Here is a 26,249-nt window from a genome sequence, read left to right as displayed (position 1 = left end):
AGGGTGGACTGTATCCTTGGAGGATCAGACATATGTCAAGACTCCGTCAATTCCATTAAGAATCACGTGCGGAAGGCTGTGTCTAACACTGGACCTAAGCCTCCTAATCCTGAATCCAACACTAAGATTTCTTTCTGGGAGAGCGAGACCTCAAACCTTGACAGACCTCACGATGATGCGTTGATCGTCACCCTGAACATCGCAGGATACGAGGTTCCTAAGCTCATGATAGACACAGGAAGCTCTGTCGACCTCATTTTCTATAACACCCTAAAAGGGATGGAAATAGACGACTACGAAATTATTGGCCAAAAAGCTAATCTCGTAGGCTTCTCCGGAGAAACAGCTACCTCATTGGGAACAATCAAGCTCCCAGTCATAGCTGGCGGAATAATGAAAATGACCAACTTAGTAGTCATCGATAGACCTTCCCCGTTCCACGCGATTTTGGGAAGACCTTGGATCCACAAAATGAAGGCAGTAGCCTCAACGTACCATCAGTGCGTAAAATTTCCAACACCCGAAGGGATAGCTACCATACACGGTAGCCAGAAGATATCCAGGATCTGCTATTTGGGAGGATTCGAAATCCTCAAAAAATCCCCCCAATAGCAATTACAGATCCAGGAAGGTCGCGAAATGCAACAAAATATTCGAGGTCCCCCCAGGAACCTAACCGAAAAAGTTTGCATCGACGACTCAAATCCTGAAAGACAGGTGAGCATCGGGTCCGAGCTACCTCTTGAGACAAAAAAGGAGCTCATCGATTTTTTGAAAAGCAACGTCAAAACCTTTGCGTGGTCCACCAACGACATGAAAGGAATAGATCCGAACGTCACCACCCATAAGCTAAAAGTTGACCCTACTTTCAAACCGATCAAACAGAAGCGTCGTAAGCTAGGTCTCGAAAAGGCTCAAGCTGTTAACGACGAAGTTGACCGACTTACGAAAGCTGGGTCCATTCGAGAGGTACATTACCCCGACTGGTTAGCTAACCCAGTAGTGGTAAAGAAGAAAAACGGGAAGTGGAGAATCTGTGTAGATTTCACAGACCTAAACAAAGCTTGCCCTAAAGACAGCTTCCCGTTACCTCACATCGACCGCCTAGTTGAAGCAACAGCTGGCCATCGACTCCTATCCTTCATGGATGCCTTCTCAGGATATAACCAAATCATGATGGATCCTGAGGACCAGGAGAAAACTGCATTCATAACCGAACGAGGAACCTATTGTTATAAGGTTATGCCATTCGGATTAAAGAACGCAGGAGCTACCTATCAAAGGCTAGTAAATAAGATGTTTGCTGGACAACTTGGAAAAACCATGGAGGTCTATATCGACGACATGCTAGTCAAATCCTCAGCCGGGGAAGATCATATCTCCCATTTAAGGGAATGCTTCGATATCCTGAACAAGTACGATATGAAGCTCAATCCCACTAAATGTACTTTCGGGGTACCCTCAGGCGAGTTCCTAGGCTATCTCGTAACCGAAAGAGGCATTGAAGCCAACCCGCAGCAGATAGCAACCTTCCTAGAAATGCCGTCACCTAAGACGACCAGGGAGGTGCAGAGACTGACTGGACGAATCGCGGCGTTGAATCGATTCATATCCAAGTCTACCGATAAATGTCTCCCATTTTACAAGCTTCTAAGAAATAATAAGAAGTTCTTATGGGACGAGAAATGTGAGGAAGCCTTCAAGCAATTGAAAGCTTACCTCTCCGAACCTCCGATCCTATCTAAACCAGTAGTAGGAGAGCCATTGTACCTATATCTCGCTGTATCAACTGCTGCAGTCAGCGGCGTTCTAGTACGAGAGGAACAAAACGAACAAAGACCTGTCTATTACACCAGTAAAAGTTTGATAGATGCCGAAACCAGGTACCCTGCGATGGAAAAACTAGCTCTAGCAGTCGTAACAGCTGCCAGAAAATTGCGACCTTACTTCCAATCGCATTCGATCGTTGTAATGACCTCACAACCATTACGAATGATCTTGCACAGCCCCAGCCAGTCAGGGCGATTGGCTAAATGGGCCATAGAACTCAGCGAATATGATATTGAGTATAGACCTCGAGCAGCAGCGAAAGCTCAGGTCCTCGCTGACTTTATCATTGAATTGACATCCGAGCAGTTAGACTCCGAAATGGAATCTCCGAAGTGGAGCCTATACGTCGACGGAGCCTCATCAAAACAGGGCTCCGGTATCGGTCTAAGGCTAACTTCTTCAGCAGGAGAAACCATCGAGCAGTCATATAGGCTCGGATTCAGCGCCTCAAACAACGAAGCTGAATATGAAGCACTAATCGCAGGGTTGAAGCTCGCCCTAAGCCTCGGAATCCGAGAGCTAAACGCTTATAGTGATTCACAGCTAGTAGCTAGCCAGTTTCACGGAGAATATGAAACGAGGGACGAAAGAATGGGGGCATATCTCGAAGTCGTCCAGAACCTCACTAGGCAGTTCGACAAATTCGAGCTAACGAGAATCCCACGAGGTGAGAACTCCTCAGCAGATGCATTGGCTGCTTTAGCTTCCACATCAGACCCCCTCGTAAAACGAATCATACCCGTAGAAGGAATCGAGAAACCAAGCATCGACATAGCTACTAAAGCTGAAAAAGAGAGCAAACTAAAAGCGCAGCCCGAAGGTACCTGCCCTGAAGCGGTAGCTACCCAGGTTTTCACAACATTTTGGTTTCCAAAAACCAGAATATGCAGCGCAAAAAAGCATACCTCCGGGAACATAATCCAAGTCACGGAAGATATTCCTCGAAATTCAGACTCCTTAGAGCCTGATCTCGAGAATACCCCCGGGGGCACCAACTCAGACCCAGTCATCTGCAGAGTTAAAACCAGAAGCCGTACAGCTCTCCAAAATTCATCTGGAGGTATTCCTCGGAATTCAGACTCCCTGGAGCCCAATCCTACCAATACCTCTGGGGGCACCACGACACCAGGTCCCGAACAGGAACCTCCCTCGTCTCTTCATAACAAAGTTGTAGGAAGAGAGGATTGGAGAATTCCAATCACGCAATACATCCTGGAGGGAAAGACTCCACCCAATAAATGGGAGGCTCGAAAGCTCAAAGCATTAAGCGCGAGATATTGCGTAACTGAATCTGTCCTCCTCAAACGAAGCATTTCCGGACCTTACCTAAAATGCGTCCATGGCCTCGTTGCTATGAGACTCATGAAGGAAATGCACGACGGTTCCTGCGGGAACCACTCTGGAGGAAGAGCTTTAGCCATCAGAATCAAAAGACAAGTATATTTCTGGCCTACCATTATTGCAGATTGTGAGGCCTATTCCTCTTCATGCGACAAATGCCAGAGGCATGCACCGATTATACACCAACCTGCGGAGAAGCTGTCTAGCATATCTGCCCCTTATCCATTTATGAGATGGTCCATGGATATCGTGGGACCACTAGTACCATCAGGAAGTGGAAAGAAGAAGCTACGCTTCCTCTTAGTCTTAACGGACTACTTCACAAAATGGATAGAGGCTGAAGCTTTCCAGCAGGTAACCAGGGTCGAGGTCGAGCAATTTGTATGGAAAGATATTGTGTGTAGACACGGCGTCCCATACGAAATCGTAACTGACAATGGAGGACAATTCATATCCCACGATTTCAAAATATTTTGTGACAAGTGGAATATTCGCCTGACCTTCTCATCACCTCGCCGACCTCAAGGTAACGGACAGGCGGAGGCTGCTAATAAATCAGTATTAGCAAACCTCAAGAAGCGCCTCGGAACCCAGAAGGAACTCTGGTCAGAGAAGTTACTTGAAGTACTTTGGGCATGTCGGACCACCCCACGAAAAGCTATAGAAGAAACTCCTTTCTCCTTAGCATATGGGATGGAAGCCGTCGTTCCGGCTGAAACCATTGCTGGTAGCCTCCGCCGGGAATTCTGTACATCCAATCCCGCAGCTAATGATCAGCTCCTAACTGACAGCCTCGATCTAATCGAGGAAAGACGGGACCGAGCTTTGATTCGCATTCAGAACTATCAGCAAGCAATGGCACGGCAGTACAATTCCAAAGTCAGGCTCCGGCAGTTTGCTGTAGGTGACCTAGTACTTAGGAAAGTTTTCGAAGGAACCAAAGAGCCAAATGCTGGGAAGTTAGGAACTAACTGGGAAGGTCCTTATCAGATCATCCATGTAGTACGACCTGGCGTTTACAAGCTCCGAAAGGTGCGAACCGGGGTACCTGAAATCAGATCGTGGAACGCCACGAATCTTAAGAGATATTATCATTAGGTACCTAAAATTCCCGAACTACGTTAGGCTTGATCCCTTGACTGGGTACGTAGGCAACTCCGTCATGAGTGCAGCCCCAACCTCATTTCAAACACTTCGTTCACTACAATCAAAAGGGGCATATGTCTGATTAAAATCACATAGCCCGCGCAGCAAGTGTATGATCATCGTAATACAACAATTGTATGATTACTATGATACCATGTATCCAATTATCAATAAAGAAATTATTCTCGATATCTCAATTCTTTAACAAAACAGGTCCCTGCAAACATGGACCTAGGGACCTAAAAACCCATCGGATTAGCTCAGGTCTCTACAAACCTGGACCTAAGGTCTTAAAATCCTTAACAATCTTAAAGGCCTTAAAATCCTTCAAGCAATATCAGGTCTCGACGAGCCTGGACCTAAGGTCTTAAAATCCTTACCAAATCTCTAAGGTCTTAAAATCCTTACCAAGTCTCTAAGGTCTTAAAATCCTTACCAAATCTCTAAGGTCTTAAAATCCTTACCAAATCTCTAAGGTCTTAAAATCCTTACCAAATCTCCAAGGACTTAAAATCCTTACCAAATCCCCAAGGTCTTAAAATCCTTATCAAATTTTCGAGGTCTTAAAATCCTCATCAAACCTCAGAAGGTCTTAAAATCCTAAGCAAATCTCAACGGGTCTTAAAATCCCACAAGCAAATTCAGGTTCCCAGGAACCCCCACCTAAGGTGTCCAGATTAAACTTAGGTTCCTAAAAACCCTAAGCTAATCCCAGTACTCCAAGATTTCCTCTTAAGGAACTAAAAACGACCAAAGTCCTCCAGACTTATCATAAAATTTGATTATGATCAAGTTGTCATATTTCGCGACTAAAGCCAAAAACTCAAAATGAAACGAAAACCAAGTTTGAAATTAAACAAGGGTTTAAAAGCCTCCCCAGGCTAACAAAGATTCGAAGTGCAAACAGATAAAGGTTTAAAAGCCTCCTCAGGCTATAAGTCTTGGAAACAAATGAAACAAAGCCCATCGGGCAGAAATCCTAGAAAACATGAAAGAGCCTCAGCTCTTAAACTTCCTTTTCATCCGAGCTCTTCTCAGCTCCCTTACCAGCTGGATCTTCCTCCTCAGGAACCTCCTCCTCCATCTCCTTGTCGCCATCTCCAGAGGCGGTTTCGACTGTGGCTGAGTAAGAACCCACCAATCCCAAATTAGAACCAAACTCTCCAGAAAAGGAGGGATTAAACATATTAACCTCAAAAGTACCTGAGCTCTCAGAGAGTTGGGGAAGAGGGAGCTTGCCGATCGAGAAGTCCGAGACCTGAGCTTTCTCGTACGCTGCAACAGCTTCCGGCATTATTGCCACCAAGTGATCATACTCGTCTTGAGCACTCTTAATCTCGCCATCCAGCATATCTTTCAGGAGCTCGGTGTTGGCTTGAATCTCTTGAGCGTGAACCAGGAGGTCGACTTCGTCCTTCTTCTTGGAGAACTTCTCCTTAACAACAAACAAAACTTTGTTGTAGGCTTCGGCTACCTCCTTCTTTCCTCTCCGGACGGCTAGCCTGACCTCAGCTTCCTTGTTCTTCTGGCTGTTCTGAGATGTGGAAATCAGTTCCTTGACTTGATACTCGGCTATCTTCCGAGCAGCATCCAACTCCCCAATCTTCCTATTTTTCACCTGGAGGTCAATCAGCTGGCTCTCGATCGTCCCTTGCTGAGCATCACACTTAGAGCCAAGTCTCTTCACCTCGGCTTGAAGATCCGAGATCAGAGCTCGAGTCTGGTTGAGCTCAGTCTTGTTGGCCTTGACTAATTCAGTGACCTGGGCTAGTTCCTCGGCACTAGGGGCATTGTGTACAGCGTCCTCAAACTTAAACTGAGCTCTGTTGATAGCACCAGCCAGCTGCCGAAAACGGAAAACGATTTAGCAAAATCTTCCAAAGACAAAGCTGAAAAAATGAAATAAACTTCATACCTGACCCATGTGATGAGCAATATCAACGTACTCATCCTTGTGCGTGATATTGGAGATCGAGGGGAGGGGACACCCGGGACTCTTCATGTGCCTCATCAGAGTAGCCAAACCCCACGGATCGTCCAAGACCGATCCAGGCTTTGAATGAGAAAAGGTCCAGCCAACAGTTCCTCCTCTAGAGGAGGAGGAGGAAGACCTCGAAGGTCTATCAATCTGGTCGGTTCGGGACCTCTTGTTCCTCGGGGGCTCAGACTCCGGAGGGTCCCTCATTACTTGAGGATCAGCTTCAGTCATCGGGACCTCGGAGGGAAGGCCAACTTCCTGAACCTTGGGTTCCGAAGAGACGACACCTTTAGCAGGGGCAGAGCCTCCTTCATCAAGAACTTCCTTCACAGAGTCGAGGAAGGATCCCCCCTGGTTCTTGTCACTCCCTCTAGAGGAGCTGGCAGCCTTGGTCGATCTACCCCTGGAACGGAAGGAAGGTTGAATTGGCATCTTCTGTGATTGAGTCTTCGAGGAAGTACTTGCTCCAGAGGAAACTTCGAAAACGGAATCACCTTCAGAAACTAAGACATGAAAAAGATTCATTAATCGCGTGAGACAAATTCAGGCAGTAAAAATCATGAATTAAGAATAAAAGGTTACCTTCTAAACCAGCAACCGTCACTGAATCAGGGAAGGACGCCTGGTATCGCTCAGGAAACCTAGCTGATCCGACTCTTGAAGTGGTATAAGCCCCCCAAGTGTTAGGACTATGCTGTAGCTTCCGGTAGAGAGCTCTAGTGAGTTTGCTAGATAACTTGACAGGATCTTTGATTTCTGCAAAAGGAGTCAAAAGACAATTAGCGTAACATGACCAACAAAGATAAAACATGTGAGCATATCCCTAAAATCCTAACCAGAAATATCAGACCACGAGTTCCTGAGGTCACGGCCTATAGGAACCGTCGAAGGATCAATCTTGACATAAAAATACTTCCTACGCCAGTCATCATCACTGGCCGAGAACTTGAAAACGCCTAGCCCTGGACGACAGGGGAGATAGTAGGTACCGCTCCCGCCATCCTTGGAGGTGCTCTCCTTTATCGAGAAGAGACTCATTAACTCAGATAGCCCAACGATAACTCCTTCCTCCTTGGCTCTAGTGATAAACCCGTTTATCACTCGGATGACCGACGGGCAAAGTTGAGGAAGAGCTAGCTGGTAATGATCTAAGAGATCCAGTAAAAGGGTAGGAAGAGGAAATCTAAGGTGGGACTTGGAGATATATTTTTCATGAACACAGAACCAACCCTCCGGAGCGGTCTCGGGGTTCTCGTTTTCAGCACAAGCTCTAACAAGATCAGTCTTGCCGTGAGCTTGAACGGCAAGGTTGACAACGTCCTGACCCTTCAAAAGGGAAGGAAAGTGAGGACCGGAGGAGGCGCTCTTGCCGCCTTTCTTCTTCATTCTCTTAACTCGTGCTCCGATCGAGTCTTTACTCTTTTTCTTCTTGGCTTCCGTCATCTTTTCACCAGCTTCCCGTTTGACCTTCATAATACGGGCGCCGGAAGCTGAGATTTGAACTTCGCCGGAACCTTCTTTTCGACTCATGGTAGTAAAGGAGAAGGAGAATAGGAAGCAAAAGAAGAGAATCGATCTAAGGCAGAATCTCAGAGAGAAGTTCAGGATGAACTAGATTGATCGAGAAGCAGATAAAAAAAAATAATGACGAAAAAATGGTAAAATAAAGGAAAGAGGGAGAATTACCTTGGAAACCGTCGAGAGGCGTGGAGGAAGTGGAGAGACAAGTAGTTAATTCTCTCAGCTTTATATCCCATCACGTCTCGAAAGTCGGAAATTAAATTTCAAACTCGCTTTAATCTAAAGCCGTCGATTTAATTAAAGATAGATTACAGCCGTCTGATCGGATAAGAGTAAATGCGGTTGAGATAACTAGTAATCATGATCTCAACAAGAGAATCTAGCTTGGGCGGCTAGGTCTAGCTCCCGAGAATAACGAAACCTCATCTCGAGAGCTGGGGGCAACTGTTGGGCCCGAATATGGCCCGGGAGCTGATTATTCGATAATAAAAGATGATGGGCCGCGATAAGCCCATCACGAGTTCGAAGTCTAAAGAGAGCTAAGCTAGAGTCGAAGGCTGAAAGCTAAGGACCCTAATTAAGGAGGTCACGACGAAGAGGAAGCTCACGTCACAACAAGAAGAAGCGCAGGACCCGGTCAAGGGGAAGCTGTTGCGGATTCCATCTCAAATGGAGAAAATCTCGGAGGTCAGTTGGAGACAACTTAAAGAAGTCCAAGGCTATAAAAGGAGAGGGTGGAAGACTAAGAAAAGGATCCGATCCTACTCAGATTTTACTTAACATTCATCGAAACATTCTTAAGATATAATCCTTTTTATTATCTTTGTAATCATCAAAAGAAACATCTTTGTAACCATCCCATTTTCTATTATATCAATACAAATCGAAGTTCATTCATCAAGTTCTTACGGGATTCAGCCCGCGATAATCTTTCCCTAACCTTTCCTAAACATAAAACCTGATCTAAAATCTAGGTGTGAGTTTTACCCCTCACAATCAAGGCAGTCCTTCATAAGCCGGAAGTGTCTGGACGACTAGCAAAATGGGCCATAGAGCTGGGGGAAGACGATGTGATCTTCCGGCCTGCAACAGCCATCAAATCGCAAGTCCTAGAATATTTCGTAGCAGAATTCTCTCCTGCCATACTTCCAGCCTTGGAACAAGAGGTAAAGCTTCGTAATAGCGAAGGGGAGAAAGGCGAATGGACACTATACGTTGATGGATCTAGTAACGTAAGGGGCGCAGGCGTAGGACTAGTCTTAACTTCCCCCACGGGGGAATCAGCCACAAGGGCCGTGTGAGGGATTAAACTCACCTCCTGATTTTAGATCAGGTTAAAGTTTAGGAAAAGGTTAGGAAAGATAACGTGGGCTGAATCCCGTAAGAACTTATAGAATGAATGATGATTTTATAGATGATTTTTGTAAAGAACTGTTTACAATAGATGTTGTTGATGATTACAAAGAAAGTACAGTATTTTGAGAGCTTCTGCGTAAGAAGTTGAATTGTGGATCCCTTGATCATTGTTTGATGTCTTCTTTAAATAGCCTCAGGCCCCCTTTGGTCGCTACCAACTGGTTCCCGAGATCTCCTCCGTGATTTGAGGAATTTGTAACAGCTCCCCTTTGACCGGGTCATGCGCCTATTTATTTGTCCACGAGCTACCTCTTTGACCAGGTCATGCACTTATTTATTTGTCCACGAGCTGCCTCTTTTCCTCGACCTCTCTAATGAACATCTTCAACTCACAGCCTCCAGCTCTGTCTTAGCTGCTTCTGAGGATTTAATTCATGATGGGCCTATCACGGCCCGTTATCATTTCTTGTTGTTTATTACTAGCTAGAAGGTCATATATGGGCCTAACAGGCCGTACAATGCAACTTTAAAGCAACGAACAATGAAGCTGAATACGAAGCTCTAATAGCAGGGTTAACACTCGCCAAAACAGATGGGAGTAGAAGACATCTAGTCTTCAGCGACTCGCAACTGATCATAATTCAGGTCCAAGGAGACTACCAGGCAAAAGATCCAAGTATGATCAGGTATCTATCCGTGGCTAAGCGACTACTGGACAGGTTCCGACACTGCAAGCTCACCCAGATCCCTAGGGAGCACAACTCCCAGGCCGACGCTCTAGCTAATCTAGGGTCCGCCCTAGAAACGACGAGTCATATGACCATCCCACTACTGGTACTCCAATGGCCTGCAACCGAAAAAGAGACGGAGCCTGAAGAAGTGTCGTGGTAGACGAAGGAGAGACCTGGATGACTCCAATCATTAACTATTTAAGGTACGACACCTTGCCTGAAGATAAGGATGAAAGTGGGAAGATAAGGCGTCAAGCTGTCAGGTACTGCTTTTTCTGAGGGGAAACTATACCAAAGATCCTTTTCAGGACCCTATCTACGATGTCTTACCCCTAGAGAAGCCGCCAGGATACTAGAAGAGCTTCATGAAGGAGAATGTGGTTCCCATTCTAGTGGTCGGAGCCTGGTACTGAGAGCCAGAAGGGCATGATACTATTGGCCAACCATGGCGAGGGACTCCCTCAAACAAGCCAAGCTCTGTAGCCAATGCCATAAGCATGCGCCAGTCTCCAACCTTCCACCAGAGAACCTCAAATCCCTAAGTTCTCATTGGCCCTTCCGAAAATGGGGCATGGACATCGTGGGGAAATTCCCTATGGCACCGGAGCAAAAGATCTTTCTCCTAGTCGTGACAGATTATTTCACAAAGTGGGTAGAAGCTGAAGCACTAGCCAAGATAACGGATCTCCAGATCAGGAAATTCCTATGGACTAACGTGATCACACGCTTCGGAACTCCCATGAGATCGTCACAGACAACGGACCCCAGTTCACAAGCTACAACTTCCGAAAGTTCTGCAAAGACTGGAACATCAAGCTTTCCTATTCAGCACCACGACATCCCCAATCTAACGGTCAAGCCGAATACACTAATAAGACAGTGGTGAACATGCTCAAGAAGCGCCTAGAAGACGCCCATGGGCGATGGGCAGAAGAGCTACATGGAGTACTCTGGGCCTATCGGACAACCCCGAAGACGGCTACCCAGGAGACTCCCTTCTCCCTCGTCTATGGTGCTGAAGCGGTGATACCCACAGAGGTGCACGTAAGGACCACCATCTCTGAATTTCTCTCCCATGAGGAGAATAACGAGCTAATGTCCCATAGTCTAGACCTACTCGATGAAAAGAGGGAGGCGGCCCGCCTTAGAAATGCGTCCTACCAATTGAAAGTAGCCAAGAGCTACAACAAAAAGGTCTCAGATCCAAAACCTTCCAGAAAGAGGATTGGGTCCTAAGGCGAGTCTGCGACCACACAAGGGACAAATCAGCCGGGAAACTCGCTCCTGGATGGGAAGGTCTCTATAAAGTAATAGAGGTGCAAGGGGCAGGAGCCTATAAGCTGGAAGACAACAACGGTAAGGTCCAACCCAACTGCTGGAATGCCTTGCACCTTAAATTCTATCACTTCTAAAGTAAGGTCCCTGGATCAAGCTTTATATACTACTACTATTATTATGATATATTTAAGTACACTGGTTTCCTACTCCTATGTATGCGATAACGTCTCTGGACTAAACTTATAAAATACATTATTAGTTACTGCTAAAGGGGTTATAGGAACTCCACTGTACTTAAAGGGGCATACTAGCTAGGTCAGGTCCTAAGGGATCTTAGATCTCAGCAAACCCTATATATACTAGTGAGACTACTAACATAGGTGTACGACATATAAGGAACGGGTCTGATCAACCCTATTACATTGTCTGCACCTCGGGCCCTGCGTAAAGGCTATAAGTCCAAAAGTTACGTGGGGACCACCGTACTAGTGCTACCCAAACCCTGTGTTAAAGACGCTACGAGCTAAATACACGCAGGGGGCATGACGTACACTGCAAAGTACTGTAATCAGATGCTGACGGCTGATATGCAGGGAGCAAATGTGCGAAAATACCGGTTAGCACTTAAATATAATACTTATCCAGACGTGGAAAGGAGTGTGTCTGGTGTGAAGTTGCTCCGCGGGGCAGGCCCCCACCAGACCATAGTAAGTCTGAGCGTGACCTTTTCTGCAGAAATGTAGAGTGCAGCATTGAGATTCACGAGAGTGGCCTATATGTGGGAACCAAAATTCGCACCGTCAATATTTCGTATAAATAAGGAAACTAGGAAAACCCTAATTTCCCAGAGGTCCCGGATTTCTGAGAAACCACACGTCAAGCAATCAGAACACGACAATAACGGAAAATAAAATAAAAATCGTAAAAAAGAGCAAGAAGGATTTTATTCCGAATCTGCGTATGAGCTTGACAACAACAAGGTAACGTGCTTCGGCTACGAGAGCTGTTGGCGAGATCCTAGTTCTAATACCCGAAGGTGGCTAAACCTAATTGAGTCGCAGCTCGAAAAAGAAAAATAGAAAGTTGCCTAAATTGCTCTAAGTGCTAAGTTGCTCTGGAAAAGTGATGTCTCTATGCCTCTCGCCTTGAACTCCTTATATACTCCCTCCAAGGTCGGTTTTCGCTTCCCCCTTTTGCCCTTAAGCCGTCATAATCGAAAAATGGGAATATTTCATTTTTTCCGATCTTCATGATTATCTGCGGAAAGTTTCCATTTTTTTCCGCGGAAACTGATGCTTATCCTCCAAGCATAAACCGTCATAAGGTTTATGGGTTTTTAAGAAATCGTATGTGGGCCTCGAATCAAGTTTAGGACCTCTTTGGGCCGTATTTTTGATTCGAGACATTTTTACGTTGTCTCCGATAAGGTCAAGTTTCCGCGGTTTTATCGTAAACCAAACGGATGATTCCATTTGATCGAAAGATCAAGAAACAGATAGTCGTAAGTTGCGGAGAGCGGCTATACGGATAGTCGAGAATGCATAGTTTTACGTCGTATCGTCGTTGTGGGAAGACTTCGGACGTTTCGGAAAATGATCGATGTACGAACGCTCGATCGCTATAGCGACCGAGCTTCGTGCGGAGCTCGGCCCCAGTTGATGGATCTGCACCTGAGCCAACTTGTGTTGCTGGTTTCCTTTCGTTCCGCGAGAGGATGGCTCGTCGTAAGGCCGAGAAGGAAATCGTCCAGACCACCAAAGAGAAATCATCCTCTCCTGCCGCGACAGACGCCCCAGCTTCCGGTTCCGAGGTTCCAATTCTTCCTGAAGTCGGAGAGAGCTCCGAGATGCAGTCTCTAGAAGTCCCATCCTAGGCTCCGGGATCGTTGTCCGTTCCGATCATCGTTGAAGACAAGGAAGAGGCTGTTGAGCCCGTTCCTCCTGCCAAGAAGGAGATTGTTCTAGGGTTGCGAGCAGCAAGTGCTGTCCCGATCTCTCGGTCTCGGAAGAGGAAGTGTGTGGCACTTATCGAGGGAGGTCCTCCGCTGCCGGAGGGATTGCGTATTGCACCCGTTCTCCGCGGAAATGTATGTTGTTTTGATTTTAACTTATCCTTCCTTTTTGATTTGATGCTTATTAACACGACTTTTTTCCCATAGTTCATACCTCTGATCGACGGGATGATTGGGGATTGCAGTACCGAGGCTGCTCGTCTTGCCAGGGAGCTCGGAGAAGCGCACGGCCAATTATCCGAAGTCCAAAGTACAATGACGGCGCTGACGGATTCCTGCACCGCTAAGGTGTCTAGGCTTGAGGGGCAGGTCGGCGAGCTTGAGAGAGATCTTGGGAAAACTGCGAGTGCTTTGATCAAGGAGAAGAAAACCAGGAAGGCAAAGGCTTCGGAGGTTCGTCGACTCCAGCACCAGATCGAGGCTAGCGAGGGCTTGATGCGTCGCAGTGCGGATGATGCCATGAGTGCTTTGTGTGCCGGGTTCCAGTCCCGTTTGGCGGGTTTCGCCGAGATCCTGAACTCTTTAGAGCTTGCTTACCGCAGGGATCTGATCTCAGCGAACATTGATGGTGGGATGGCGTTTATTCATGCGCTTAAAGATGATCCCTCTTCGTCCCTTCAGCCTGAGGAGGATAGCATATCGGCCCGCATGTCCGAGTTGGGGTCCTTGGACAGAACTTTCGAGCTGCTGCTGTCTGATCTGCGATCTGAGTGCGTTCCGGAACGATTTGCGGAGGATGCCGAGAAGCCCGGTTCGGCGACCGGAGAAGATGGTGACGAAGCGGCTGCGAGCGAGGTAGGTGAAGGGGACGTCTAGGTTTAAGATTGTGGTCTTTTGGTTTAAGCGTTTTATGAGTTTGTGTTTGTTCCGGCCTCAAAAGGCCGTGTTTTTATCTTCGGTACTGGCCACTTGTGGCTTTGAATCCCTACCGCGTTGCGGTTATTAATTAATGAAAATTCGGATTTGCGTATTTATGAGAACTTCCGTATGTCAAAGTTTGAGAGATAGGGTATGAGTTGTCGTCTCATCCCTTCTTCTCAGATGATCACCATATATATCGCGTGTTCAAAGCGAGTTTTTCCGCAGTTTATGAATTTCCGCGGAGGTTCGTAAAACGGACGAATTTTAGTGAAGAGACAAATTTTGGGATCTCGTATCAGGTGTCGATACTATGCCTATGAGATGTTAAGCACCAGCATGACTGGGTTTAGGGCAAGACCTAGGTTTACTTTCGGACTGAGATTTTGCGATGACAAATCGGCTTTCGTTTTGCCTGTTTGCGATTTTAACCTGACTCGTACCGTTTTAAAATCCGCGAAGTGTTATCGGCTTATTATGATTTGTCTGGATACGAGTCGGAGCTACTTCATTTACAAAGCTCTCAGACGAAATTTCGATTTTCTTGTATAGCGCGCTATGGTATCCTGGTCGGATGTAAGAGAGCCTACCCTTAGGTGGCTTGTCTGTTTAGGACGTTGGAGTTCGTTTGTTGTGATCAGCAACAAAGACATGATGCCGTTCTGTAGGTGTTTTGTTTTTAAAAGTTTTTACGAGAAAAAAATTATTCGGGCACGAAGCAACGTCTCGCAGTGCAGTGAACGGATTTTTCTTATGCCATAAAAGAGTTACAGGCTTTTGAATATTGTAGTTTAGATGAGTGACGATTTCGGAATGCGATAATCGTTGTTGAAGAGTTTCGAAAATTCAGAGTTTTCCGTAAAATTTAGAAAGTCGTGGGAGTATACGAATATACGCACCCCGCTCCCCCCCCTTTTTTATACTAGCGAGTTGCCTACGTACCCCTTTTCGGGGATCAAACCATCTCGTAGTTCTTTGATTGCGATGTTTTAGTGATAGTACTTTTTGAGATGCATGATGTTCCAAGTTCTTGGGATTTTCACCTTGCATGTTTTCGATCTCATAGGAACCGGGCCGAACGACTTTTATAATCTTATATGGTCCTTCCCAGTTGGCTCCTAGCTTTCCTGCATTTTGTTCAGCAGTGTTCTGGAAAACTTTGCGCAGAACTAAGTCTCCTACGTGAAATCAGCGATTTCAGACGTTGGAGTTATAGTATTTTGCGGCTGCGTGTTGATAGTTTTGGATTCGGGTTAGGGCCCGATCCCGTTGCTCGTTGACGAGATCGAGATTATCCAATAGCATGGCATTGTTTATTTCTTCCCGTTCTGGGAGAAGCCGTCTACGGATCCCGGGAAATTCGACTTCCGCGGGAATCATGCATTCGGTGCCGTATACGAGGGCGAAGGGTGTTTCTCCCGTTCCTCGTCTCGGAGTTGTACCGTGTGACCAGAGGACTCCTTCGAGTTCCTCCACCCATCTCCCTTTCTTTTTGTCCAGGCGTTTCTTAAGTCCGTCAAGGACGGTCTTATTGATTGTTTCCGCCTGTCCGTTGCACTGCGGATATCTGGGAGTTGACTTGGTCAATCGTATCTTCCATTTTTCGCAAAATGCTTCGAAGCGGGTAGAGATGAACTGTGATCCGTTATCCGTTACTATTTCATATGGGATTCCATGCCTACAGATAATGTTTTTCCATACGAAATTTTCGACTTGTGCGTCCTTTATACTTGCGTATAATTCGGCTTCTACCCATTTCGAAAAGAAATCTGTGAGGACCAGCAAAAAGCGTTTTTGCTTGGATTTGTGAAGAGGTCCTACGATATCCGTAGCCCAGTGCATGAAGGGGTATGGTGACGTAATGGAGGAGAGTTCTTCCGCAGGTTGCCGAATAGTTGGAGCGTGCCTCTGGCATTTTTCACATTTTCGTGTGAATTTTTCGCAGTCTCCGATCATCGTTGGCCAGTAATACCCGTGGCATTTTATTTTTACGGCGAGCGATCTTCCGCCGGAATGATTTCCGCAGGAACCAGAGTGAACTTCTTCCATTACCTTTCTAGCCTTATGTCCTTCTAAACAAGTCAGGAGTGGTCCAGAGAATTTCCATTTGTAAATTTCTCCGTCGACCGTTACATAACGGGCGGCTTGGGTTCGGACTCTTCGAGCCGCCCACTTCTCGGGAGGTAATTTTCCGTCGATGATATATGCTCGTATCGTCTCTAGCCACGACGTATCGCAGCCATATTCTTTTTGTTCAGGCGTTTCTTCTGATTCGACTGTGATTTCTTCCTCGTTATCATCTTGAATAAGATTGATGACGACGGGAGGTCCAATGCTTGGATGTTCAATGAACTCTACCGGGATTACTCATTTAAGTCCCGGATCTGAACTCGATGCCAGGGCTGCGAGTGTGTCTTCTTGTGTATTCTCGGAACGAGGAATTCTGGTCAGGGCGAAAGAATCAAAGTCCTGGGATAATTCTGGTGAGAGTCGCAGTAAGCGTGGATATTTCGTATCTTCAAACCACTGACTAATCGTAGTCCCGCAATAAGGGCCTCGTACTCTGCCTCGTTGTTCGAGGCGTGGAACTCTAATCTAAACGATTGTTCGAGGATCTCTCCGGTCGGCGACGCCAAACGGATGCCGATCTCGGATCCTTTATTAGTTATGGCTTTGGTTGGTAACTCCACCAAGAAATCTGGGAGGACTTGAGACTTTGCACTCGTTCTGGGGCGATAGTCTATATCGTACTCGCTGAGTTCGACGGCCCATTTGGCTAACCTTCCCGACTGGCTTGGACTATGCAAGATAGTTTGGATGGGAAACGTTGTGAGGATGACGATAGTGTGGGATTGAAAATAAGGTCGAAGCTTCCGCACCGATGTTACGACTGCGTATGCTAATTTTTCCATCAGGGGATAACGGATTTCGGCGTCTGATATATGGTGTTTTTCACATCATTGTATATATGTTTTCATTTGTTTCAAGTGACTAATTCGTGTCAGTCTAGTCCTTTTTGACCTTTTGCAGGTCTGGAGTTAGCAAAAGAGAGAAGAGAAGGTGCATGATGAAAAAATGTCCTTTTGGAGCAATCCTGCGGAGAACACTCAAGTAGAACAGTCCCGAGACTGTTCTCTCTCAAGCGGAACAAGCAGACGGAGTGATCCGGAGATTGTTCCCGACGAATATGGAAACTCTTATTTCGGGAATTAAAGCCATGTTGCCCTATTCTCTTTTCTTCTGATTGGCGCCTCCATATAAAACGCCATCTATCTTTTTACTATTTTTCTTACGCTAATTTTTATAAGAGAACACTGTGATTTGCGATCTGCAACTTGTAAGGGAGAAGAATCCATCCTCTCATAGAGAAGATCATCTGAACCCTATTGTTTCATACTCTGTTCTTATGCAATTTTATTCAGGATTTATGTCTTTGTTTAATTGCATCATGATCGAGTAGTAGCCTTGCTCGCCTAGGGTTTTTAGGGTGTTGAGACATGAGCTAAACATAGATAAGCGATCCATAATGTTCTTACTGCTTTCATTAACCTGATCACTTGATGTTAGATCACTAGTTCATCGCCTAGTTAACCGCTTAGGAGATAACTTGACATGTATTGAATGAGCTTATTATCCCTAATCAGCGAAAGTAGATATTAGGGTGGTAAGTGAACTTATCAGACCTGTTCTCTAAAGCTTGCAATCTATCCTCATCCCAACGACAGTTAGGTGGTGAGATCGATCTGCAAAGCGATCACTGCCATGACAGTGGAGTGTTCCAGCTGAGTGATCCGAGTTCTAGAAAGCACTTCATAGCGCTTGAATAACTTTTTGGCTCCAATTCAACACCCAATGAAATACCCTAGGCTAGCTCTTGTTTAATTGAATCATTCTCGTGTTTTATTTGCTTGTTAACTATCGTCACCTTATAACCAAATTCATATCTTCATCTTAGCTTGATTTCAGAACTTATAGAACTAGAGTGTAGACTGGTCCTCTGGATTTGAATCTCAAGTACTACAATTGCAACTGTTAACTTGGCAGTAGCAAGGATTCATTTTTAGTGTATCAAGTTTTGGCGCCGTTGCGACGGAGACCATATTTTTTTACCTCTAATTTTCGGTTTCATATCTAGTCTAAGATATCTAACTCGTGTTTATTTCTTTGTTTCAGCTGATGATCCAGGTGCATGACCAGTAGACATACTCGGAGCAACGCACAAGGACCATTACATCAGCTTACCAACGAAGAACTAGCGAGATTGGAATGACAGAACCGTCAACAGCCGAGATCTACGAACACCAACATGGGTGATCACCAGGATGATCTCACTGCTGCGTTTGCACTCATGCAACAGCAGATACAGCAAACGATCCAAGCGCAGCAAGCTGCTCTGAATGCTGCGAACCAGCAAAACCAACAGGAGGAAGTTGTCCAGATCAGCCAGAGAAACTTACTGCGCAATCTAGCTGCTACGCGATCTGCCATCAACCCTCCACCGTGCACTAGGCAAGACTTCGAGATCAAGCCAGCCTTGATAAGTCTAGTGCAAAGGAAGATCTTCAATGGACTTCCTGCTGAGATACCGATGGACCACATCGAGCACTTTGAGAAGATGTGTGGTTTCACTAAAGCGAATGGAGTACCACCCGATTTCATCAAGTGTCCTCTATTCCCTTTCTCTCTTGATGGGAAAGCTGCTCCCTGGCTTGATTCCTACCCACGGGATCACTCACCACTTGGGAACAAGTCCGAGAGGCCTTCTTAAGCCACTTCTACACGAAATCGAAGACGGCAGCTCTGAGGCAGAAGATCGTGACCTTCAAACAGTTGGTGGACGAGCCGTTCTGCGATGCATGGGAGCGATTCAACGTCTACCGCAGAGAGTGCCCGCATCACGGTTTTGAGGAAGACTATCTGCTGGGAGTGTTGTACGATGAAGTAGGCTAGGAGTACATGAAGGCTTTGAACTCAGCCAGTAAGGGAGATTTCATGACTCAGTCCACTCAAGGTGCCTTCGAGTTGATTGAGAACATGGCCTCAAGCTCAGCTGATAATAACCGCGAGACTGATCGCACTCAGAAGGTGGAAAGCATCGATAACAGCAAGATTGATGAGCTCTCTGCCAGGTCGATCAGCTGATTAAGAGCAATAAGAACCAGGTCTTCATCATGGAAGAATCCCCTCAGGATAAAGCAACCGCGGAAGGCACATCGGAGGCAGATCAGTCGGCTGAGGATCAGCATGAAGTGAGTTATGTGAATGGGCAAGGATGGCAGTTCAAGAACTATCACCCGAACCCTAACGTGAGGAACAATCCCCACCTGTTCAATGCCCCTAAACCAGACGATAAAGCTCAAGGAATCAGGGTCAGAACAGTGGATACCAAAGGCCTTATGGCAATCAGGGAAGAACCTTTGTCCTCAACCCAGCTCAGAATGCTCAGTTCCACAGCCAGAAACAGCCGGTTAATCAGCAGGCTGCACAACCGGCTCAGACTGCTCCGCATGATGACATGAAGAGCCTCGCCAATATGATGAGCCAACTGCTCCAAGGACAGCAGATCCAAGGGAAAGCACTGAACCAGGTCACAAACGACATCAACACCATGATGAATCATATGTTCAATGACCTGAGTGCCAAGTATGACAATGTCTCAAGCCATATGAGACAGATGGATATTCAGATTGCTCAGACTGCTGAGAGTGTGAAGAGACAGCAAGGAACTCTCCCTGGAAAAACAGACATGAACCCCAAGGAGTGCAATGCAGTAGGTCTAAGGAGTGGAAAGCAACTGCCTGATCTGGACCCCAAGAGATTCACATCGGCTGAGAAAGGGAAGTAGAAGGAGTCAGATAAGCCACCTAAAGCTGTACCCACAGATGAGGAAGAGGCATAACAACCTACTGAGACTGTTCCGACTGAAGCAGAGCGACCCGCTGGGGCTGTTCCACCGACCGCAGCACCTTCTTCTGCTCGTCAGTATTTACCAAAAGTACTCTACCCTGTTCCAGCTAAGGCTACACGCAAGGATAAGGAAGAGATGAAGTGCAGGAAGATGCTGGAAGACCTAACTGTTAAGCTCCCTCTAATGAGTGCGATCCAGATCATACAATCCACGCGTAGCTTTGTGAAGGGACTGATATCTGGGAAGATATCTGATGACAGCGAGTTCATGATTGTCTCTAAGGAGTGCAGTGCGGTGCTCCAAAACAGAAGGATCAAGAAGCTGTGGTGATCCGGGAAAATTTGTCCTCTCAGTTCAGATTGGGAGAACAGTCTTCTCATGCTCACTGGTCGATCTAGGGTCAAGCATAGACCTCATGCCATATAGAGTGGCTAAGCGCCTTGGATACACGGACTTCAAGCCTACCAGGATGTCACTAGTGTTTGCTGATCGATCTGTGAAGTCTCTAGTTGGAATCCTCGAAGATCTTCAAGTTCTGGTTAGGAACACACTTGTTCCTGCCGATTTCGTTGTTCTGGAAGTCGAGGAAGATTCAAATGATCCCCTGATCCTAGGCAGACCATTCCTCTGCACTGTTGGAGCTATCATTGATGTCCGAAAAGGGAAGATTGATCTCCACCTTGGAGATATTGTGATGAAGTTTGAGATGGATCAGATGCTCAAGAAGCCGATGCTGGATGGACAAACCTTCACTGTCCAAGAAGATGGTGATCCGTTACAGCCGCATGAGGGAATGATCGGGGAGATTCTCACCGAGGATCCACTTGAACTCGCTTTAGTCAGAGCTGAAGCCGAGCAGAGCTTAGAGAGTGTTGATGCTGATGCATATGCCAAATTCCTGGATTCAGCCAGGAGTATTGAAAGAATGGTGGCAATCTAAGTCTGGGGAGAACAGTGAGTCCAGCAAATCGACTGGAACAATCGCGCCTCAGAACCCGTCTGTTCCGGCAGCTCAGGCCGATGACTCATGGAGCGAACTGAAAGCTCCAAAGGTAGAGCTCAAATCCCTTCCCAAGGGACTCAGGTATGCATTTCTTGGACCCAACTCTACATATCTGTCATTGTGAATGCTGACCTGAACAATGCCGAGACTGCTCTGCTTTGTGTGAGCTGAGAAAATATCGTAAGGCATTAGGTTATTCTCTAGCTGACATACCTGGCATTTCACCTGATCTGTGCATGCATAGAATACACCTGGAAGATGAATCGATGACTTCTGTAGAACATCAGAGGAGGTTAAACCCAAATCTAAAAGATGTTGTAAAGAAAGAGATAATGAAACTTCTAGAAGCAGGTTGATCTATGCGATCTCTGATAGTAAGTGGGTTAGTCCTGTGCATGTAGTACCTAAGAAAGGTGGGATCACTGTGGTAACCAATGAAAAGAATGAATTGATCCCTACTAGAACAGTCACTGGTCATCGCATGTGCATTGATTTTCGCAAGCTTAATGTGCGACTCGTAAGGATCACTTTCCACTTCCTTTTATTGATCAAATGCTTGAGAGATTGGCTAACCACCCTTACTATTGCTTTTTAGATGGTTATTCAGGTTCTTTCAGATTCCCATCCACCCAGACGATCAGGAGAAGACGACGTTCACATGCCCTTATGGAACATATGCATACAGGAGGATGCCCTTCGGCTTGTGCAATGCTCCAGCGACCTTTCAGCGCTGCATGATGTCGATTTTTACTGATCTGATCGAAGACATAATGGAGGTTTTCATGGACGATTTCAGCGTCTATGGAAGCTCCTTAATGTCTGTTTGTCAAATTTGTGCAGGGTGCTGAAGCGATGCGAGGAGAAGCATCTGGTGCTGAACTGGGAGAAATGCCACTTCATGGTCAGAGATGGGATTGTTCTGGGACACAAGATATCAGAGAAAGGCATTGAGGTGGACAAGGCAAAGATCGAGGTCATGATGAGTCTGCAACCACCAACTTCAGTGAAGGGAATCAGAAGTTTCTTGGACACGCTGGTTTCTATAGGAGGTTCATCCAGACTTCTCTAAGATCGCGAGACCACTCACTCGGTTGCTCTGCAAAGAAGCTCAGTTCGCCTTTGACAGCGACTGCCTAGCCGCATTCCACACGATCAAGGGAGCTCTAGTCAGTGCACCAGTGGTCCAACCTCCAGACTGGGATCTCCCTTTTGAGATCATGACAGATGCAAGTGATTTTGCAGTGGGAGCAGTCCTTGGACAGCGTAAAGACAAGAAGCTTCACGTGATATACTATGCAAGCAGAACCTTAGATGAAGCTCAGTGCCGATACGCAACCACAGAGAAGGAGCTCCTTGCCATCGTGTTCGCTTTTGAGAAGTTCAGATCCTATCTGGTTGGATCAAAGGTGATTGTGCACACAGACCACGCGGCTCTCAAGTACCTACTCACGAAGAAGGATGCTAAACCGCGGCTCTTAAGATGGATTCTCTTGCTCCAAGAATTTGATCTGGAGATAAGAGACAAGAAGGGGTTGATAATGGAGTGGCAGATCATCTCTCCAGGATGAAAGTGTCAGATGAGACAGTTCTTGATGAGGAACAACCGATGGAGTACGTCAATGCGATTGGTCTGCGCAACATGGAACAGTCGTCACTGTCATCAAGGACTGTTCCCGCGTAGAAGGAGCATTCGTTGCAGTGATCCAGAAAGAGTACCCGAACCTTCCATGGTTTGCTGAGATTGCCAACTTCTTGGCAGCTGAGAAAGAGCCTTTGAGGTTCACTGGGAATGAGAAGAGGAAATTTCTAAGGGAAGCAAGGCACTACTTCTGGGATGAGCCGTATCTATATCGGCAAGGCAAAGATGGGATCTTCAGGAGGTGTGTTCCAGAGGCTGATATTCCAGGGATCCTTCACCACTGCCACGGTTCCTCTTATGCTGGTCACTTTGCCACCTTCAAAACAGTTTCCAAGATCCTCCAAGCCGGTTTCTGGTGGCCCACTATGTTCAGAGATGCTCACGCTTTCATATCACGATGCAATTCATGCCAAAGGATGGGGAGTATAAGCAAGAGAAACGAGATGCCTCAGAACTACATCTTGGAAGTTGAAGTGTTCGATTGCTGGGGGATCGATTTCATGGGACCCTTCCCAGTTTCTCACAAGAACGAGTACATCCTAGTTGCTGTGGACTATGTCTCCAAGTGGGTAGAAGCGATTGCTAGTCCAACCAATGATGCACGAGTTGTAACCAAGATGTTCACCTCCATCATCTTTCCAAGATTTGGAGTGCCTAGAGTGGTTATAAGCGATGGTGGAACTCACTTTATCAACAAGTTGTTCCAAGGATTGCTGAGCAAGAATGGTGTGAAACACAAGGTTGCAACCGCCTATCATCCCCAAACAAGTGGTCAAGTGGAAGTTTCCAACAGAGAGATCAAGAGCATCCTGCAGAAGACTGTCAACACCACCCGCAAGGACTGGTCCCTTAAGCTTGACGATGCTCTCTGGGCGTACAGAACAGCCTACAAGACCCCTTTAGGGACCACTCCCTATCATCTGGTCTATGGCAAGGCGTGCCACCTACCTGTTGAGCTAGAGTACAAGGCGGCTTGGGCTGTCAAATACTCAACTTCGACATCAAACCCGCCAAGGAGAGGCGAACCATTCAGATCCACGAGTTGGAGGAGATCAGGCATCTGGCCTATGAGAGCTCTAAGATCTACAAGGAAAAGACCAAGGCGTTCCATGACAAACGGATCATCAGCAGAAGCTTTGCTCCGAACGATCAGGTCTTACTCTTCAATTCACGGGTTAAGCTGTTCCCTGGAAAGCTTAAGTCCAGATGGTCTGGACCTTTCACCATCAAGGAGGTTCGCCCCTATGGAGCTGTTGTGTTGCTGGACACAGAGGTGGAGAATTTGTTGTCAATGGTCAGCGTCTCAAGCCATATCTTGCTGACACAACAATCGCTGAAGGTGTAGAAATACCCTTAAGCGATCCACCTCAAGCCTAATCGGCTCATTGAAGTCAAGCTAGTGACAGAAAACAAGCGCTTGGTGGGACAACCCACTGGTGAGTGTAAATATTGTTTCTTTTTGTCTTTATCTTCTAGGAACTAACTTGCAGGTTGAAAAATCAAGAAAATTCGAGATCACTCCAGGAGAGCACTCCAGCGGTTGTTCCGCCGATTGTTCCCAGGTAAGTACTCGAACAAAAAAAAAAAAAAAAAAAGGGGAAGGGGGGTTTTGGTTGGCCTTTTAAGCCCAAACATTCCACTCCCCACTATCCTCTCTCTCTCTCGCCGCAAATCACCCCACTCCTCAAGAACCCTAAAATCGCAAGCTCTCCCCTTTTTGACTCTATCTTCACGATTTTTGGTTCTCACCTCTGGGTTTTCTAGAGATTGGTTTGTTTTGCAGGAATCACCTCTCCAATCAAGGTAATCGGCCAAGAACTCTTCCCTTTTGCGCATGCAAATCGCGATTGGGAGTGACTTTTGGGATCCTCTTTTTCCTTTATGCCTTGCGATTTCATCCTAGATTGTAGCTCTTGATAGTATACTGCTACTAGGATTGAATTCATGATTGATTTTGAATGGAAGAGGACCGATTTGTTGATTGGATTCTTGGTCTTAGCGATTTGTACTGTTGAGATTGAGGCTTGTGTAGGTTGTCTAGCAATCGATGGACTTGGAAAACAAGAAGATTGGATTGTTCCATCGTTTCTAGAACAACCCGACGAACTGTGCTGATATTGGGTATTGCTTTTGTTTTGCAGATGCCTCCAAAGATGAGAAACGCAAGAGCCGCCAAGAGCACAGCTTCTCCAGCCGTGAGAGCTCCACCTGGTTACCCATGGCCGAACAAGACTGAGGGCGAGCCCATCAACCTCAATGATTCGATGCTCTTGACTACATGTTGAGGGATGGGACAAGGAGTCAGCGGCAGATACATCGGCTCCTTCTAGCGGAGATCTTGCCCACGCGGTTCGCGCACCAGGAGACCTTAGCCGATCTCGGCCTTGACACTGAGGTGTTGACACGATGCAGGCTAGGGACTCATGCCTCTCTGTTCCAAGCCCAGGTTCTCTACCCGATTTGGTTAGGCAAGTGCTCGCGACGTGCCAGATCATTATCTGAACCCCAATGAGCCTACATACGAGAACTGCTTCTTCTCCTTCATGGCTGATGGCAAGTTCTGCTCAATCTCTCTCAACGATCTGAACGAGCTACTCGAGATTGCAGACACGCCTAAGGGAGTTTCAGTGGAGAAGAAGTTCAAGCCGGCAGACACCTTTTGGGACCTCATTGCATCCGGCAAGTTCACCTCTCGCAAGGCTACCAGTCGCAGATCCGGAACCCTGCTATCCGGATCATCGCCAAGATCGTGTCCAACGTCTGTTCGCGAAGGAGTACACCTCCAAGATCACGAATGGGGAGCTCCAGGTTCTCTACACGGGTCTTGAGGACGAGATGCGCAGAGAGAAGATCACCCGATCCAGAAGTCAAGACCAACCCAGGGTTCCATCTCATCTCCATGTTCGCTGAGCGCAAGGACACCTTGATCGGACTGATGACAAGAAGGATCGTTCTGGCAGTCTGCTCACTCCCTTGTTCCAGCGCTTCAACATCAACCTCAGCCCTACACGGTTGTCTCTGAGATGGAGTACATTGATACTCCTTACCTGATCGCATGCCACATCTGCGCGACGAGAACACCTACAAGTTCCAAGACAAAGAAGGAACCCTCTGTACTGCAAGCTCCCAAGCCTGGGTTCACAGACATCTTATCCTAGAGAACATTTTGTTCTCACTCGGTGAAGAGCACCTTTGCGATGATCCGTGAGCGCCGGTTCAGAACGATGATGACGACATGGATGATGTGGAGCATGTGACTCCACCGGCTGATGGTGAGTATGACCTGGAGGACTTCACCAATGTGACTGATGATCACGCCTACAGACGCTGGATGGTTGAGTCCCAGAAGAAGAACAACAGCCTCATAAAGAGAGACTCAGGGCGATCACATGCGGCTGCATTGGGGCACAGGAGGAGCGTACACCGCAGAGAACAAGGCGCCCAGACAAGGAGCAAGCGGGAACATCGATTGAGAAGAGACTGCCGAGGAACAGGAGGACAGCTGGTCACTCCGGTAGCGGCGATTCAGACTGAGTCCGAAAGGACTATTTCTATCCCTTGTCTTATCCATCTGAACTATTTATTTTCATGATATTTGCTTCCTCTGATTTATTTTCACAACCAGGGATGGTGTGAACTAAGTCTGGGG

The 26,249-nt window shown here is 46.7% G+C and overlaps 1 protein-coding gene across 1 annotated transcript; it reads left to right on the top strand.

The window, feature by feature from the left end:
- Positions 1-798: 798 nt before the first annotated feature.
- On the top strand, positions 799-14,008 carry LOC130500082 (uncharacterized). Its single transcript, XM_056994785.1, has 3 exons — positions 799-2,923; positions 13,092-13,267; positions 13,340-14,008. Exons 1-3 carry the CDS (start codon positions 814-816, stop codon positions 14,006-14,008), a joined length of 2,955 nt encoding a protein of 984 aa, XP_056850765.1. The 5' UTR covers positions 799-813.
- Positions 14,009-26,249: the final 12,241 nt, after the last annotated feature.

The sequence above is a fragment of the Raphanus sativus genome, chromosome 9, assembly GCF_000801105.2.
Source record: "Raphanus sativus cultivar WK10039 chromosome 9, ASM80110v3, whole genome shotgun sequence".
Classification (NCBI taxonomy): domain Eukaryota; kingdom Viridiplantae; phylum Streptophyta; class Magnoliopsida; order Brassicales; family Brassicaceae; genus Raphanus; species Raphanus sativus.
The sequence above is the reverse complement of the archived record's forward strand: the minus strand, read 5'-3'. Positions and strand labels throughout refer to the sequence as shown.

Coding starts and splice junctions, on each gene's coding strand:
- LOC130500082 (XM_056994785.1), top strand. CDS start 814: ATGAAAGGAATAGATCCGAACGTCACCACCCATAAGCTAAAAGTTGAC. Junction 2,924..13,091: donor TTCAGACTCCCTGGAGCCCA/ATCCTACCAATA, acceptor TCATCGTTGAAG/ACAAGGAAGAGGCTGTTGAG. Junction 13,268..13,339: donor CACCCGTTCTCCGCGGAAAT/GTATGTTGTTTT, acceptor TTTTTCCCATAG/TTCATACCTCTGATCGACGG.